At 34.9% G+C, this 15,597-nt stretch overlaps 1 protein-coding gene across 2 annotated transcripts in view; it reads left to right on the top strand.

Annotated features, from left to right (window-relative positions):
* Positions 1-14,337, top strand: part of HSPA4L (heat shock protein family A (Hsp70) member 4 like) — a 55,255-nt gene extending 40,918 nt beyond the window's left edge. The window contains exons 18-19 of one of the 2 annotated variants that reach the window (XM_023548652.2): positions 1,133-1,294; positions 3,801-14,337. In XM_023548652.2, the coding sequence (XP_023404420.1) occupies positions 1,133-1,294; positions 3,801-3,992 (354 nt within the window). In that variant the 3' untranslated portion in view covers positions 3,993-14,337. The remainder of the gene's footprint in view (positions 1-1,132; positions 1,295-3,800) is intronic. The other variant, XM_003410435.4, reaches the window with a different exon arrangement.
* Positions 14,338-15,597: the final 1,260 nt, after the last annotated feature.

Genomic DNA, 15,597 nt, shown 5'->3' with positions numbered 1-15,597 from the left:
GATTAGACCCAGATAGTGGAAGGGTAAGAAGTAATCAGATTTTTGCATATATTTTGAAGGTAGAGCTGCAAAGATTTGTTGATGTAAATGGGAAAGAATGAGGAGTCAAAGATGACTGAAATCTTTGGCATGAAAATATGAGGTTGCCACTTACTCAGATAATGAAAACTGGGAAGAGTAGGTGGTGAGGTAATCAGGAGCTTCAAACACAGATGGGCATTTCAAACTTTACAAATAGAAAAGTGAAGTTGGATATAAAAGTCATGATCAGGGAAGAGGTTCAGGCTGGAGATTTTTAAAAAGCATGTTAGTTGGACAGATAAATCAGGAGGAGGTAAAAAAGGAAGCTTAACAAGTAGTGACTATGAAATAGGAAGAAATCCAAGAAAATGTGGTGATCCAGAAACTGAGTCAAAGATTATGGGTGCATAAATTGTAATCACACAAGCAGAAAGAGAACTTGGGTATTTGAGGAATTTTTGTGACCTAGTGACACTCGATGACATCCTACCAGTTCTTACCTTTTTCCAATTTAGGAAGTAGGTGTTATTAATTACTATTTCTTTGATTTTGGAGTATTCTTTCAGTCCCTTTCCATTTTTTTTCCATGTCCAATCCATAATCGGGAGATCCTGCTGAAAATTACTTTATGTCTCATTGCCATTTCTTTCTGGTTCTATAGCTACCAGTCCAAACCAGGTTTTCTCCTATATGTGACAGCTGCAGTTCTCTTTTTCAGACAGACTTTCATCATGTCATTCTGCTCAACAACTGTTGTATATTGAGAATTTTGTTTAGCCTGCTATGCCGGATCACCTTGTTTGTCTTTATTCCACATCAAATTACATTCCATAGAGCTGCTTTCTTGGTTAAGTGCATTTCCCTTGAACATCTTCCACTAATCACTCTTTCCCAAACCTGACATCTTCAGATAGCCTTTCCTCTTTATACCTACATTGATCCTTAATTTTTTTCCAGTCTCTTCATTGCCATGTAATTTGTATGTGGCTTCTTCACATGGGTATCTGTGAGGTATATACTCGATAAGAGTCTAAGTTATTTAAGCAGAGATTACCAATAAATTGGTGCTTCCTGAAAAATCTGTTATATTAAGTAAAATTTTTTAAAACAGGATGAAAGATATGATCATTTGGATCCTGCTGAAATGGAAAAAGTTGAAAAATATATTAGTGAAGCCATGAATTGGCTGAACAATAAGATGAACGCACAGAACAAACTAAGTCTCACTCAAGACCCTGTCGTGAAAGTTTCAGAAATAGTTGCAAAGTCAAAGGTAAGAAACTATAAAATTACTTTTTAATGGAGTCAAACACTAATTTTTTTTTTTTTTTTTACTTTAAAAAGGACGGAAAAAATTTGTCCAATAAATGTCTGAAAAGGTTTTTATCCTTATCACTAATCTAAGAAATGTGAATAAATCTTTTTATTCACCCATCTGATTTGGTCTTGTTTACATTTATAATCTTTGCCAATGTTAGCCAGGATGTGGAGAAGTGGATGCTTTCCTGAGACAACTTTATTAAATTTGTTACAACTTTTCTGGGACGTTGTGTCAAAGTATGCTTGGAAATTTAAAGTTAAATATACTCTTTAACCCAGAAATAATAATTCTAGGAATTGAACCTAAATTGATTGTTGCACATGTATATGCGTATATATGTATGTATATGTATATATATAAACGTATATATGTATTACAATAGCAAAAAACAAGGAAACAACCTAGTTGCAGTAGGAAACTAGATAAATTGGTGTGTCCATACAATACTGTGCTGCCATTAAATGTTTTAGATATTGAGATGTGTCTATTTATATATAAAGATGTGTGTCCATAGATTTGTATGTTTGTCTATATATGCACATATATATGTGTGCGTGGACATAACGTCTAAAAGGATGCTTACCAAAATGTTAATAATAACATTCTCTAGAAAATGGAATTTCAGGTGATTTTTAGCTCATCCAGTGTGTTTTGGGGGCATTTGATTTTTTTTTTTTAACAACAGCAAGTATTTTTATAATCAGATAAAGCAGTGCATATTTTCATTCTGAAAAACTTTTACCAAGAAACTGTATAAAATAATTAGTTTACACCAAATCAGATGAAATATTCAGAGTATGGCAAGAGCAGTTTGCCACTAAGACATTGCCCTGGTATGTTATTCCCTCTCTTTCCATCCCTACCCCAATCTCTTTGACACTGGCCTTGAAAGGTTTTTAAACTTGAGTAGTATTTATGGAAAAATTTTTTTGTTTCTGTGTAAAAAGCAAAGGAATAAAAAAAATGTATTTTAAATTGTTATTAAGCTGCATTTAATGTCAGTGGTATTTTCCTTCAATAAAAAAGGTTAGTCTCAAATACTTCGAGGGACAGAGTAGCAGGGACAGGGGTCTGGCGGGGACCATGGTTTCAGGGGATATCTAGGTCATTTGGCATAACGAAGTTCATTAAGAAAATGTTCTACATCCCATTTTGGTGAGTGGCCGCTAGAGTCTTAAAAGCTTATGAGCGGCAATCTCTATAAGATGCATGAATTGGTCCCAACCCACCTGGAGCAAAGGAGAATGAAGAACACCAAAGACACAAGGAAAACAGGAGCCCAAGAGACAGAAGGGGCCACATAAACCAGAGACTCCATCAGCCTGAGACCAGAAGAGCTAGATAGTGCCCAGCTACCACCAGTGATCGCCCTGACAGGGAACACAACAGAGTGTCCATGACGGAGCAGGAGAAAAGTGGGGTGCAGAAATCAAATTCTAGTAAAAGGACCAGACTTAATGGTGAAGGGACCCCAGAAGACATGGCCCCCAGACTATTAGCCCTGAACTGAAGCCATTCCCGAAGCCAGAGATTAGACTGGACTCTAAAACATAAAATGATACTTGGGAAGAGAGTGCTTAGCTCAGGTAGATACATGAGACTAAATGGGCAGCTCCTGTCCGGAGGCAAGATGAGAAGCCAAAAAGAGACTGGAGCTGGTTGAACGGACACGGGAAATCCAGGGTAGAAAGGAGGAGTGTGGTGTCACATTATAGGGAGAGCAACTAGGATCACATAACAGTGTGTGTATAAATTTTTATATGAGAAACTAACGAGCTGTGAACTTTCACTTAAAGCACAATAAAAATAAATATTTAAAAAGTCAGCTATTTCCAAGTAAAGTTATTAGTGTGTATATTTTTATGATTTCACTTACTAAAATCATTTTCATATAAATGTTGAGAAATTTAAGTTGTGAAATAGGTGTTATTTTGACATAATTTTCATAACAAAGCGTTGGGCATGATTTAAAGGAATTAATTAAAAATTATTTCTGCCAAAGTAGACTATATTTGAATTAAGAGAAAATAAGTTTTAGAAAGGTACAAAAAAAAAACAGTTGCCATCAAGTTGATTCTGACTCATGGCTACCCCACGTGTGTCAGAGTAAAACTGGGTTCTATAGGTTTTTCAGGGCTGTGAGCTTTCAAAAGCAGATCTCCAGGCTTTTCTTCCAAGGTGCTCCTGGGTTGTTTTGAACCACCAGCCTTTCAGTTAGTAGTCAAGCACTTAACCATTTACACCACCCCTAAAGTTCACAGTTTCCACTGACGTGTGCTAGGCCAGAAGATAAATCGTTTATTGAGGTATATTAAAAGTTGGTTATTTAGCTGACCTAATATAAATTTGGGTGTATAGAATTATGTGGAAATTTAGGAAGTAATAAAGAATTTAAAAAGTTAATGGTAACTTGTTATATGATATTTTTTAATCTAACCAATTTTCTTCCTGTCTTTAGGAACTGGATAATTTCTGTAACCCTATCATTTACAAGCCCAAACCAAAAGTAGAGGTTGCTGAAGACAAAGCAAAAGCTAATAATGAACACAATGGACCAATGGATGGACAGAGTGGGACTGAAATGAAACCAGATACAACAAAAGAGGGCTCCCAGCATCCTAAATCTTCTGGAGAGATGGAAGTGGACTAAGTCGTAATTTTTCCTTCACGTAATTCAAACAGTGCAAGTAACCACAGGGTCCATGCTTCTTTTACGTCTGGTACACACAACAGATGTTCAGTTGTTCTTAACCACTTTTTGTCATTTGTTTTTTGCAGTAGTTTTGAAAAGTGTTTTATATTGAATGCACCTCTGTTCGTTTCCATTGCTGCTCATGTGAAGCTTTAGCTTAAGATATACAAGTCAGTTTAAGCTTTCCTAATATATTTTATGTTAAACATGCCGGACTGATACGTAGTTGGCAGCAATCTGCCTTGTTTAAAGCTTCTACTTGGATAGATCTCAGCTCCTCCTACAGGGAAGGGTACTGCATTGCACTGTTATTGCAGAGCATAGAATTAATTGCATCATTATTTTTGAAAAAAAAAGTTGATGTGGTTTAAACCACTGAGGCACTGACGTTTTTCTAGTTGCTGTATTGTTATAATTTAAATATTAAAACAAGTAAGAGGTTCGCCGACAAATTAGTCCATCTCATTGATGTATCATGAGAAGTCCAAAGCTTTGTTTTCACATAAATGAATTAAAACACAGGTTGAAAGGGAAAACACACAGTTTTTCTGTTAAGGTGATACCAGCAGTTTGCTTCTTTTATTAGTAACATGGTTTGATATTTTCTGGGTTAACTCAGTGTTTTTTTCACTTGAAAGTTCTTTTCTGATCTACTTGTCCTGAATAACAGCTGCTGCTAAGTAATGCTAGCCTAAAGATACAGAGCATTTTTTTGATGAAAATACTTTTCATGTAAAGGGGACAGTGCTGTTGACCTACTCAGATACGCGTCTGTGATGTTGATAACCTTGTTTTGGTTTTTATGGTTGTTTAGTTTTCTTGTTGATTTTGTTAATAACACAGGTTAGGGAGAAATGCACAATGTATTACATTATATGCATTTATCACTGATTAATGTTAAGATATAAACACTATTAAATAAGTGATCATACTTGAAAAAGAGCACTTATACCGTAAATCTTAGGAAATAATGCTTGTAATAAACTTAACTATGTTATATATCAACAGGCAAAATATAGAATGTTACATAGTGTAATATGATGTGATTAAATTATAGTTCCTGCTCTTATATTACCTATTGAAAAACTTGGCTCCAGTTTTGGTGCTTTTTATATAAATTATATGGGAAAAGGGACTGTATAATTAAGCTATATTAAGGACTGGATCTGTGCTTCACCAGACTTGTTCACATTGTGCACTTCTGTACAGAGACTTGAATCGGCGTTTCAGTCTACAAGAGAAAGACGCATAGACATGTAAATGCAGGGGCATTTGGATACTTAATGCCAGTCAAGTAGATTGATTGACCTAGGTGGAAATTTCAAAGGCTTGCTTTTTCCCAAAGCTAAATCTTTACATTAAGAGAAATTAATGTTGACTTCTCTTACGTAGTGAAAATTGAGAGTATGATATCTTTAGGGATAGTCATTATTTCTAACAAGTAGTTCTCTAAGAGAGATTTTTGTGTCTACAATGTAGTCAGCACTGACGCAAGAGTGTGGAGAGGTGCTTTTTGCAGGGATTGTTACTCAGCCTTTGGCGAGGAGGTGTCCCATGTACGTATTAAAAAATCACATAGACCCAATATGGTATTTTTAAGTGTCCTCTAGGCTTTAAACTGTTCTTCTATTGGTACTCTTAAAATTAAATAATTATGTCTATTAGTATTATTTTATGAAATACATTTTTTTTAAACATATACCCATTACCTTTCATTTGTATGTTGAATATATAGGTTCATTACAGGAAGAGCATGAAGGTTATGAAAGGGAATATACACACAGTACATATAGGGAGTTTATAGCTTTATCTTGAGTTAACAAAACCTCCATCCACTTTAAGAGCTATGCCTCAAAAATTTCTTGGGAATAAATGTGGGACCAGCCCTTTCTGATTCTGAATCGACTAGTATAGCCTGACCTTTCCGTTCCTGCTCTCTTAAGTCACTTTATGTAGTTTTGTGTTTTAGTCAGACGTGTAACATTCCAGTTCTTGCAGTTAGATAATCTTTCATTTGGTAAATTAAAGAATAATATGTTTTTCTGTCCATTTATTCTACTAGAGGATATTTTCAAAAGCTCTTTAGCCTGATAGTGATAGTATAGGAGTTTATTGAATATATTAATGAGAGATGTTATCCTAAATACAATTTTGGGTAGGGTATTAATGGTTCTGTTTAATTTTAATCTGCATTGAAATATTCAAAGCTAGACAAAAATTAAAGTTTTTCCAAAATAAAAAGCCACTATTTTAGAAATTATTTTAAAAGATATATAGCAAAGTAGAATGTTTTCCTGCAGTAAACAAATGAGTACGAAGTTTATAGGAAACATTTATCTCCATGAAACAGTATAAATTATTTTGGCTTCAGAAGCCAACTTTTGATAGGCAATTGTTAGTCATTATTGTAAAAACAAAGTTTGCTAAATAGTACAACAAATGAAAGTACCAGATATTTTAATTCCTTAGCAGTGTACAGATTCTTAAGTTTTAAAGCAACTAGAAACAGCACACACAGAATTTCACTATTGAAATAACAGATAATCTCAGTTTTAAAAGGGGAATACAGTTTTATTGAGAGCTCAAGGAGAGTAATAAAGATTTTTTAGGTTTTTTTTTGATCAATTTTTAGTATGATTATTTCCTAGATAGAAGTCTTTATATTTAAAGTGAATTTTGGGGTCCAACTGTCAGTGTAATAAACTGGCAGTAGTAAAGCATTTTATCAAAATTAGCACACCTTTAACTGTTTTGAAATATTACCCATATTTAAAGATAGTAGACATTTGAATGCAGTGATCAAATCAGCTGACTTCTGTTTGACCCTGTATAGATGCAAGCATCCTTCTGTTTTCATAAATTTGAATTATAAGCTGGTGAACATTCCCAGTAGGATTTTCTATTCTGTTTTTAAAGATGGGCTTTGGAGTCCCTGAGTGGTACAAACATTTAACACTCTGGGCTGCTAACCACAAAGTTAGAGGTTCAAGGCCATCCAGAGGCACCTTGGAAGACCTGGTGAACTTCTTCTCAAAAATCAGCCATTGAAAATGCTGTGGAGCACAGTTCTACTCTAACACCCGTGAGGTCACCATGAGTTGGCATGAACTCTATGGTATCTGGTTTATTTAGTAGTAGTCTGCTATAGTTAAAGCCTTTGCATAAATTTACATATATACATAGTCTTAAATGGCTAAAAAAATGACTAGAAAACATAATTTCACCCTTCAGAATTCTATAGCAAAAAACTCATGGTAGATGTTATTTGGTGGTTAGTTAAACTTTGGAAGTTTGAGTTTTAAGTGGAATTTGGCTCTATGATAATGATTTTTTAAAACTTAATGAGGTATACTTAACTGTATTGATCTATCAATATAAATTTGGAAGTCTGGTACACTGATTAAATAAAGTTAGCCAGCAATGACTTTTCAAATGTCATTAAGTAGGACTGCATTATAAAGTTTAATTCTAAAATTTTATTAGCCTCTTACTGCGATATGTTTTAGTCCATTTAGCAAACTAAATCATCTTGAAGCAGTCAGTTCCAGAAGATACTTCTTTATCAAAAAAAAATATATATATCAGGTTTAAAATTACCTTTTGGTCTAATTTTAAAACTATGATATGAAGCATATAATCTGATAAAAAGTAACAATTAAAAATTTAATGCAGACCAAACCAAAGAACAGGGTCTTAAAAAAAAAGTTTTAGCTATTTTGCTATCACATCTCTAATAAAATGCACTGAAAATATTCTTCCAATATGCTCATATGTTTCCTAACAAAACAGCTTTGGGTTTGTAATACTGCCAGATGTTTTCCTAAATGATTTCAGGGTTTTTTTTCCTTCTAAATTTGGAAGTAATTACTTAAAACAATAAAAGGGTACCTTTTTTTTTTTTTTAATTTTAAGCACCTTAACAAAATGAAACTGCTTAGAAGACGACTTAAATGTCTATGGGAGTGGATAGTACCTCTAGGTGGTAATGGCTCTTCATCTTCTGGGTCCCTAAGGATACCTCTAGCATATTGTTAGAGTAAGTATTAAAAGGAAAAGCATATTTGTTAAAAGTGCATTTATACTAAGTGACTTGGAGCTTTCAAGTCAAGGAAATAAAACTAATATTTGAATCATGACATTTGATTCCATCTGTTAGGGAGCTCAACAAAATCCATAACCAAAAAAATTAGTAGTATGATACTTGCTTTGGAATCTCTAATTTACTGTTATGCCCTAAATCACAGGATGATTATTAGGGGAATGTATTGATTTCTAAAAAGTATTCACTATATAAAGAGATCAGCAAAATTTAATGTGTTCTAGTTTAATTGCATTACAGCACATGACTTATTAACGGATCTTAGGCTTTCAGACTATCTGGCTTTATCTGTCCTCTTAACTAGTTCGAGACTCTTAAATGACTATTGTGTTTTTCCCAAGTATATTTTTCTTTTTTTATTTTAGATTGTCCTTTAGCTCTTTTATTTCATAGCTTCATAAAAAGTTTTATTGGTATTCTGTCATTTTGTTAGCTAATTTTATTACCTTTGTCTCCTTTTTATTTTATACCAAGTCTTACTGTTAAGAATCTTTTGGCTCTAAGCTCATACTTGATAAGCCATGTTATAGGTTTCCATACATAGTATCTCCAAAGTTTAATAGTAACATGCGTAGATTTTTCACATTCTAGCCTTAGAATACTTTCAAGGAAGTTTTGGACCAAAAGAGGTCAATTTTGTGAGTATTGTGTATTAAGTAAACAGCATCCCTCATTTTTAATCCAGATATCAATGTAACAAAATAACAAAGGTCACAGCTCATTCAAAATAATTTGTTAAAGATTAGACACCTTTAATCCTTTGCTGCTTTCTGATTACATTGTGTGTTATGCATCGTCCTTGTTTTTCTAGTCTTAGAGTTTAATTTTTTTCTTCTGAGGACTTGAATTAAAGTACTCTTGAAATCATTTAGACCCACCCAGGCTGTAGATGTTAAAATGTAATTAGAATTGGAAATCTAGGTAAAAGAAGCTTCAAAGTGTTATATTTTTTTCCCCCCCGAAATAAATTTTTATGGCTTAGTGTCTTGGAAGGAGACTCACATTAAAAGTGGCTACCTTTTATATTTGATAGAATGAAGCCATTGTTGTTGAATACCACAGTATATCGAAGCAATTTTTTAATGAATTTACCAAGTCATTTAGTATTAATAATAGGTGACATTAAAGTTATTTTTTCTTTTCTCCATATTAAAATAATTTATGGACATAGTGACTCTACTTTGCCTCCAGTCATTAGCATAAAGTAAATTCTTGGCAGCTTAGTTCCTACTAGCTAATAATTTCTCTTTTTTCAAGAAAATTTTAATACATTGGATTTCTCAGTTTCCTGATTTGCTTTCAGTATAATTGTGACCAATGCTATGCAGAAAATCGTGTGTGATGTGTCTATAAAACTAATTAATGGAGCTTTGCATGTAGTAGACCTTTAGCTTCAACAAGCAGACATGAGAATGGTTTGTAAAGTTAAGTAGGTAACGTTCTAGGAGTATATATATGGCATACATACAGTTTTGGTTCACAAATATATCCATAAAAATGTTTACATATGGTAGTATCAAAGTATATAAAACATTTCCTATGTGTGTAAATTGCAGTCTTCATACTAGTGCACCAAATAAGTAGCAATTGATAATAAATGTGATTATTTTTGGATGGCAGTGCACATTGTCAAGTTATGCAATTATAATAAATATATATCTACCATATATCTACCTATTCCTTTGAACCATGAGTTTTGCACACCTGGGGTTTAATTGTTGCATATTGACCTTCACTTATAGGAGGATAGTCTTTGGACAGGTCATCAGGGTCATTTACAGAAATTTACATAGCAATGAGAGTTTTTGATTAAATTAGCAAATTTTTGAAAACTTCAGATCCTGTTGATTCTAAAATAGTAGTTTGCTAATGTTGGGAGTAATTTAGTGTTATATTGGAAGAGAAAACTTAGGAATAAATGAATTTGAAGACTCTAGGTATTCTCAGCAGGTATAGGGGCGCTAACGCCTCCTCTGCGAATTGGTGTTCCTTACGGAAAAGTGTCTTACAGCTTAGTGTGTTGGGTAAGAAAATGAAGTCCACTGGTCAAGATTAGAGCATTGGTGGTTCATCTTCTAGGGGTTGGAAAATTTGTGAAATTTGAAGGATATGGACCCTCAATTCAGAAAAATGTTTTATACCCCTATGCATATGAAATTTTGCATATAATTTTAACTGTGTATTTTAAGAACTTCCACTTTAAACTTTCCAGTGAAATGCAAATGAATACTTCTGAAGTTTAGAGGGCTGACCAACTGGCAGTTCACTCCTATTTGGCTCCTCCTGAGTGTGGGAGAATTGGAAAGGGTTTGTTTTGTTAAGTACGAATGTTTTAAGTAAAAAAAACCTCTATCCCTAGTAGTTCAAAAGGAAAGAGGTAAGGAAGGAATGTCTTTTAGTTTTAAGTACCTCCCAATACTGTATCCTCAATATTTTCACCTTTTTTGAAGATGAAGATACAGGCTCAAAATGGTTTATATAACCTGCAAATGCCAGAAAGGAATTTTAATCTATTGTGTCCAATAGCATTGCCTTTTTCCACTGTTAAACTTGACTTCCTATCTAACCTCCTGTGGTGATAAAGCAGTATAAACCTGGAAGGTTTTTTGTGTTTTAGAGATAGCAAGGATCAGAGTAATTTATGAGAAGATAACTGGGAAAGAAACAACATGGAATAAAATGAATCATGTTGCAGTCAAAAAAAAAATGAAATCTAAATACTAATAAATATAAATGTCCTGAACTTGTCAGTTTGAAGACCATCTATATGTGGTATTTACAAAGAGATACCTTGACAAAATGACTTAACAGTTGAAAGCAAATAGATGGAAAAAGATTACTAAGAAAATGACAGAAGAAAGTTCTGACACCAACAATAACCAAAAAATGAGTGTGTGGTCATATATGGATGTGTATAGGCATATATGTATCTGGGTAGATGCACCTATATATATACACAGAAGTGTACACATACATACAGATATGTGTGTGCACACATGTATATTCAGAGGACACAATTACAAATACTTCTCAGACATAACCAAACACCTTGCAAGTTTGGTTTTCGGGGTTTGAAGGCTTAGGACTTTGGTCTCATGAGACAACTCAAATCAGTTGGCATAATATAGTAATATAGTTCACAGAGTTCATGTTCTGCGTTCTTCTGAGGTGAGTAGCATCTGGAGTCTTAAAGCTTGCAAGTAGCCATCTAAGATACAACTGGTGGTATCTACTTACCAGGAGCAAAGGAAACCAAAATCTCAGAGAAGAAACTAGTCTCCAAGGCTAACAGGCTCCACGAGCCAATGCTTCATCTACCCTGAGACCAGAACTAGATGGTGCTTGGCTACCACTACCGACTGCTCTATCTAATCAGGGCCACAACAGATGAACTCTGATATAATGGAAGAAAACTGTAGAACAGAACCGAAAAGTCTTAAGTCTGGACTAAGATTTGAGAGTCTCCAAGACTATCATTCTGAGATACTCTTTAAACCGAAACGATCCCAAGGTCGGAAACGCTGGTGGTATCAGTGGTTAAGTGCTATGGCTGCTAACCAATAGGTCGGCAGTTCGGATTCACCAGGCGCTCCTTGGAAACTCTATGGGGCGATTCTACTCTGTCCTATAGGGTCGCTATGAGTTGGAATCAACAGCAGTGGGTTTGGTTTGGTTTTATCCCAAGGTAACCTTTTAGCAAAATATCAGATTGGCACACAAAATAAAGAATATTACCCATCATTTTAAAAAATCTATGAGACAAAAGGTCAACAGTTACTCCAAAGCAAAGATGAGAAGGGGCAGGGAAACTAGAGCACTGGAAAGGGAATAACCAGAACGCAATTAAAGGGAGAGTTGACACACTTGTGAAAAATGTATCATTGAACAACTTGTATAGAAACTGTTAAGTGGGAACCTAATTTGCTGTGTCAACTTTCTCAGAAAACAATAAAATCCTCTAAAAATGAATTGTCAAAAAATGTAGCAAGAAGTTTCAAAAGTGTTAATCAGGTAAAACTGATTTTAAGGTAAAAAAAAAAAAAAGTGGTGTTGGGATAAAAATTGAACTTTGATAATGACAGAAGCAACTTACCAGGAATGTACCAACCCTGAAAACAGCAGCTTCAAAATATATAAAGCAGTTGCCAATTAACAAAAGTTGAGACCCACAGTAACAGTGATAATTGATGGTAGTCAATAGACATAGAAGAATTGAACACAATGTGAAATGCTGAACGTAATGGACTTATATAAACTCTGTCACTAAACTATTACGGAAAACTCAAGTACACGTGGAATCTTTGCAAAAATTGGAATTGTCATAGACCACAAGGCAAATCTCAACAAATACCGAAGACTATCATTCAGGTTTTCATAACACAGTGCAATAAAATTAGAAAGCACCTGTGAAGATAGGTTCCTAAAAAAGGAATTCCATATGCCCATATACTTGAAATAGTTAACTTCTAGAAATGTTAAATCATGTTTAAAATTAGAAAATGCTTCCAATTGAATGACAATGAATATAAACTTACTTAAAATTGCAAGTGCACTCTTTAAATCTGGATCCATTGTCAATCTATCCACATGGCACTTGTTTGTGTATCTGTGTGTGTGTCTATGTAACGTCTGTGTTCATTTTGAAGCATTTGTCTCTTACCCCCTAGAATGTGAGCTCTATAAGAGCAGAGATTTTTGTCTTTGTTCCCAGGCACCTGGAATATAAGAGCTCAACAAATTTTAAATGAAACTGCATATAAAAGATGGTGGGATGCAGCTGAAGCACTATTTTTGAAACTTATATGCTAATGAATATACCAAAATTGAAGATTTAATAACAATCCAAGTGAAGAAAGTAGAATAGCAAATAAGCCTAAAGAAACAAAGTGGAAATTAATAGAAAATGAAAGGATCAATAAATACTGAAAATGATGTTTTTTTAATAGCCTCCAGCAAAGTTGATCAAGGAAAACAAGAAACAATCATTAAAGAAATTGATTTTGCAGTTTAAAAAATTTACCCATAAAAAGTACACCAGGCCCAGACAGGCTTACAAGCAAATACTCTAGGAATAAATAAGTCCCTTTTTTTTTTTTTTTAAGTATAATGTCTCAAAAATTAGAAAAATATTTCCCACCTCCTTCTGTTAAAGCCAGTTTCACAGGATAACTTTGATACCAAACCAGAAAAAAAGGTATGAGTAACAAAAGTACTCTTCCAAACTCATTCATGAACAAATTATCACGCAACAAATTATAAATCTTGCAAATATTAGCAAGCGGAATTCACATAAGTACATATATACATATACTGTCAAATTAGTTTTTCTCGAGAATGTAAGGGTAGTTTCACGCTAGAAAATGTATTATTCCCCATGTTATCAGATTAAGGAAGGAAAACACATGATTAACAGAGGGGACCTCTGGATGATGCAAACGGTTAGTGTGCTCTGCTGCTACCTCAGCTCGGCGATTCGAGTCACCCAGAAGTGTCTCAGAAGAAAGCCTGGCTGTGTACTTCGTTGCCACTGAAAACCGTGGAGCCCAGTTCTACTCTGACACACACGCAACCGCCGTGAGTCGGAGTTGGCTGATGGCATCTGGTATTTTAACAAATGCTGAAAGGGATTTTATTGATTACTTACCTATGATTAAAGAAGTAATCTTGCACTACTGTTAAGTCGAAGTCCCTGACATTTCTCACTTAGATACTGCAGTATTACTAAGAAAGGGTCTTCCTGATGTCTATTCCCAACAGAATTCAAAGTGATCCTTTTAAAACTTGGATAAAATCATGTCACTGTTCTGATCGCAACACTCCATGGCTCTCCATAGTCCTCAAAAGTACTTATCATGGCTTAGACGGTGTCTACGTGATATGTACCAGTAACTCTTTTCACCTCATTTTTCACTACTTCCCCCCACAAGGCTCCAACACAATGGCCTCCTTCTGATTTAAGAGCTTTGTAAAAAATCATTAAAAACTGCCAGAGAACAAAGACGATTACCAAACAAAGCAACAAGACTAATGCTGAATTTTAAACAGAAACGATGGGATCCAAAAGGAATGAAATCTTTAAAGTAGTGAAGGAAAAAACTACCATCCTAGATTTCTACGTTGTTGTTAGCTGCCGCTGAGTAAGCCCCAATTGACAACGACCCCATGTGTTACAGCAGAACTGTGCCATACGGGTTTTTTTTTTGCTGTAATCTGTACAGAAGCAGACAGCCAGACCTTCCTTCCGTGAAGCCAGCGGGTGGGCTCAAATAGCCAACCTGTAAGTTAGCAACTGATCACAGAGTACATGTGTCACCCGGGCTCCTTAGTGAAAATATTCTTCAAAAATGAAGACAATCTTTCATACAAAAACAAATGTGCTCCTAGTAAATCTGCACTAAAAGAAATACAGAAAATTCTTCAGGCAGAAGGAAAATGCAGGTGAAAAAGTGTGCCAGAAAACGTAAATATCTGTGCAAATCTAAATGAATATTAAATGTATGAAACAATAGTGTCTTGATGATAATATGAGAAATATACTACATGACAACAAAGAACTAGTGCTTAAAAAAAAAATAACCAAAACTAGACTCTGGTTCTGAGTTGGGAAGTAAATTATCACTCAGACGCCCTTCTTCCTTGACAGCAACAAAAAGGAAATGTAACAGTTTATATAGACAGCTGCTACGTACACTTACATACATATACGTGTATGTGTGTATGCCCATGACTGTTACAGTTCAATGCCATTTGTATTACACTTGTGATGCTAATCTCCCACTATAAATGCATTTTTTAAATCAAGCTCTTAAACTTTTTTATTTATGCATTTAGCTGCTTTATTTTGGGGGTACAATGGGTTTATAACATCTTTTTAAAATCAGTTATGACTTCTGTCATTAGGTGAGGTAACATCCTTTATGACTGTTACCCTTTTAACTTTAAATACTACCTTATCTGATAATGAGTCTTGCTCCAGGCCAAAATCTTTTGTGTGATACCTGATACCTGACCATAGGCAATTACAGAGTGTTTGCCTGGCAGGCCTCACTGGCGAAAACTGCCCTCCCTCCACCAGACAATGTACAGCCAGGGCATTGCAGGCTCTGTAGGGAGTTGCAGTCAAGGACTCAGTCCTCCCTCCCCAGGCTGGCTCTGCTCATACCTGTGTCTGCATTCCCAGCCCAGGTGCCTCTATTCGAAGGCCTCTTTATTGGGGTGCGGGTGGAGGTGCTCAACCTCAGCATTTTTTTTTTTAATTTTTTATTATATATATATTTCCCTCCCCCGTCCCCCATTCCAGGGTGAAAAGAAGGACAAAGTGGGAAGAGGAAAAGAGAACTACCTTCCTGGGCAAACTGGAGCATTCCCAGAGCCCCACCAGCAATTTTGGCCTATATGCCATTAATCAGAGCTTAAGTCTCACAGTGACCCCTATTTTCAAGGTAGGCTAGGAAATTTTTCAGC

Source organism: Loxodonta africana, chromosome 5 (assembly GCF_030014295.1).
Source record: "Loxodonta africana isolate mLoxAfr1 chromosome 5, mLoxAfr1.hap2, whole genome shotgun sequence".
Lineage (NCBI taxonomy): Eukaryota > Metazoa > Chordata > Mammalia > Proboscidea > Elephantidae > Loxodonta > Loxodonta africana.
The sequence above is the reverse complement of the archived record's forward strand: the minus strand, read 5'-3'. Positions and strand labels throughout refer to the sequence as shown.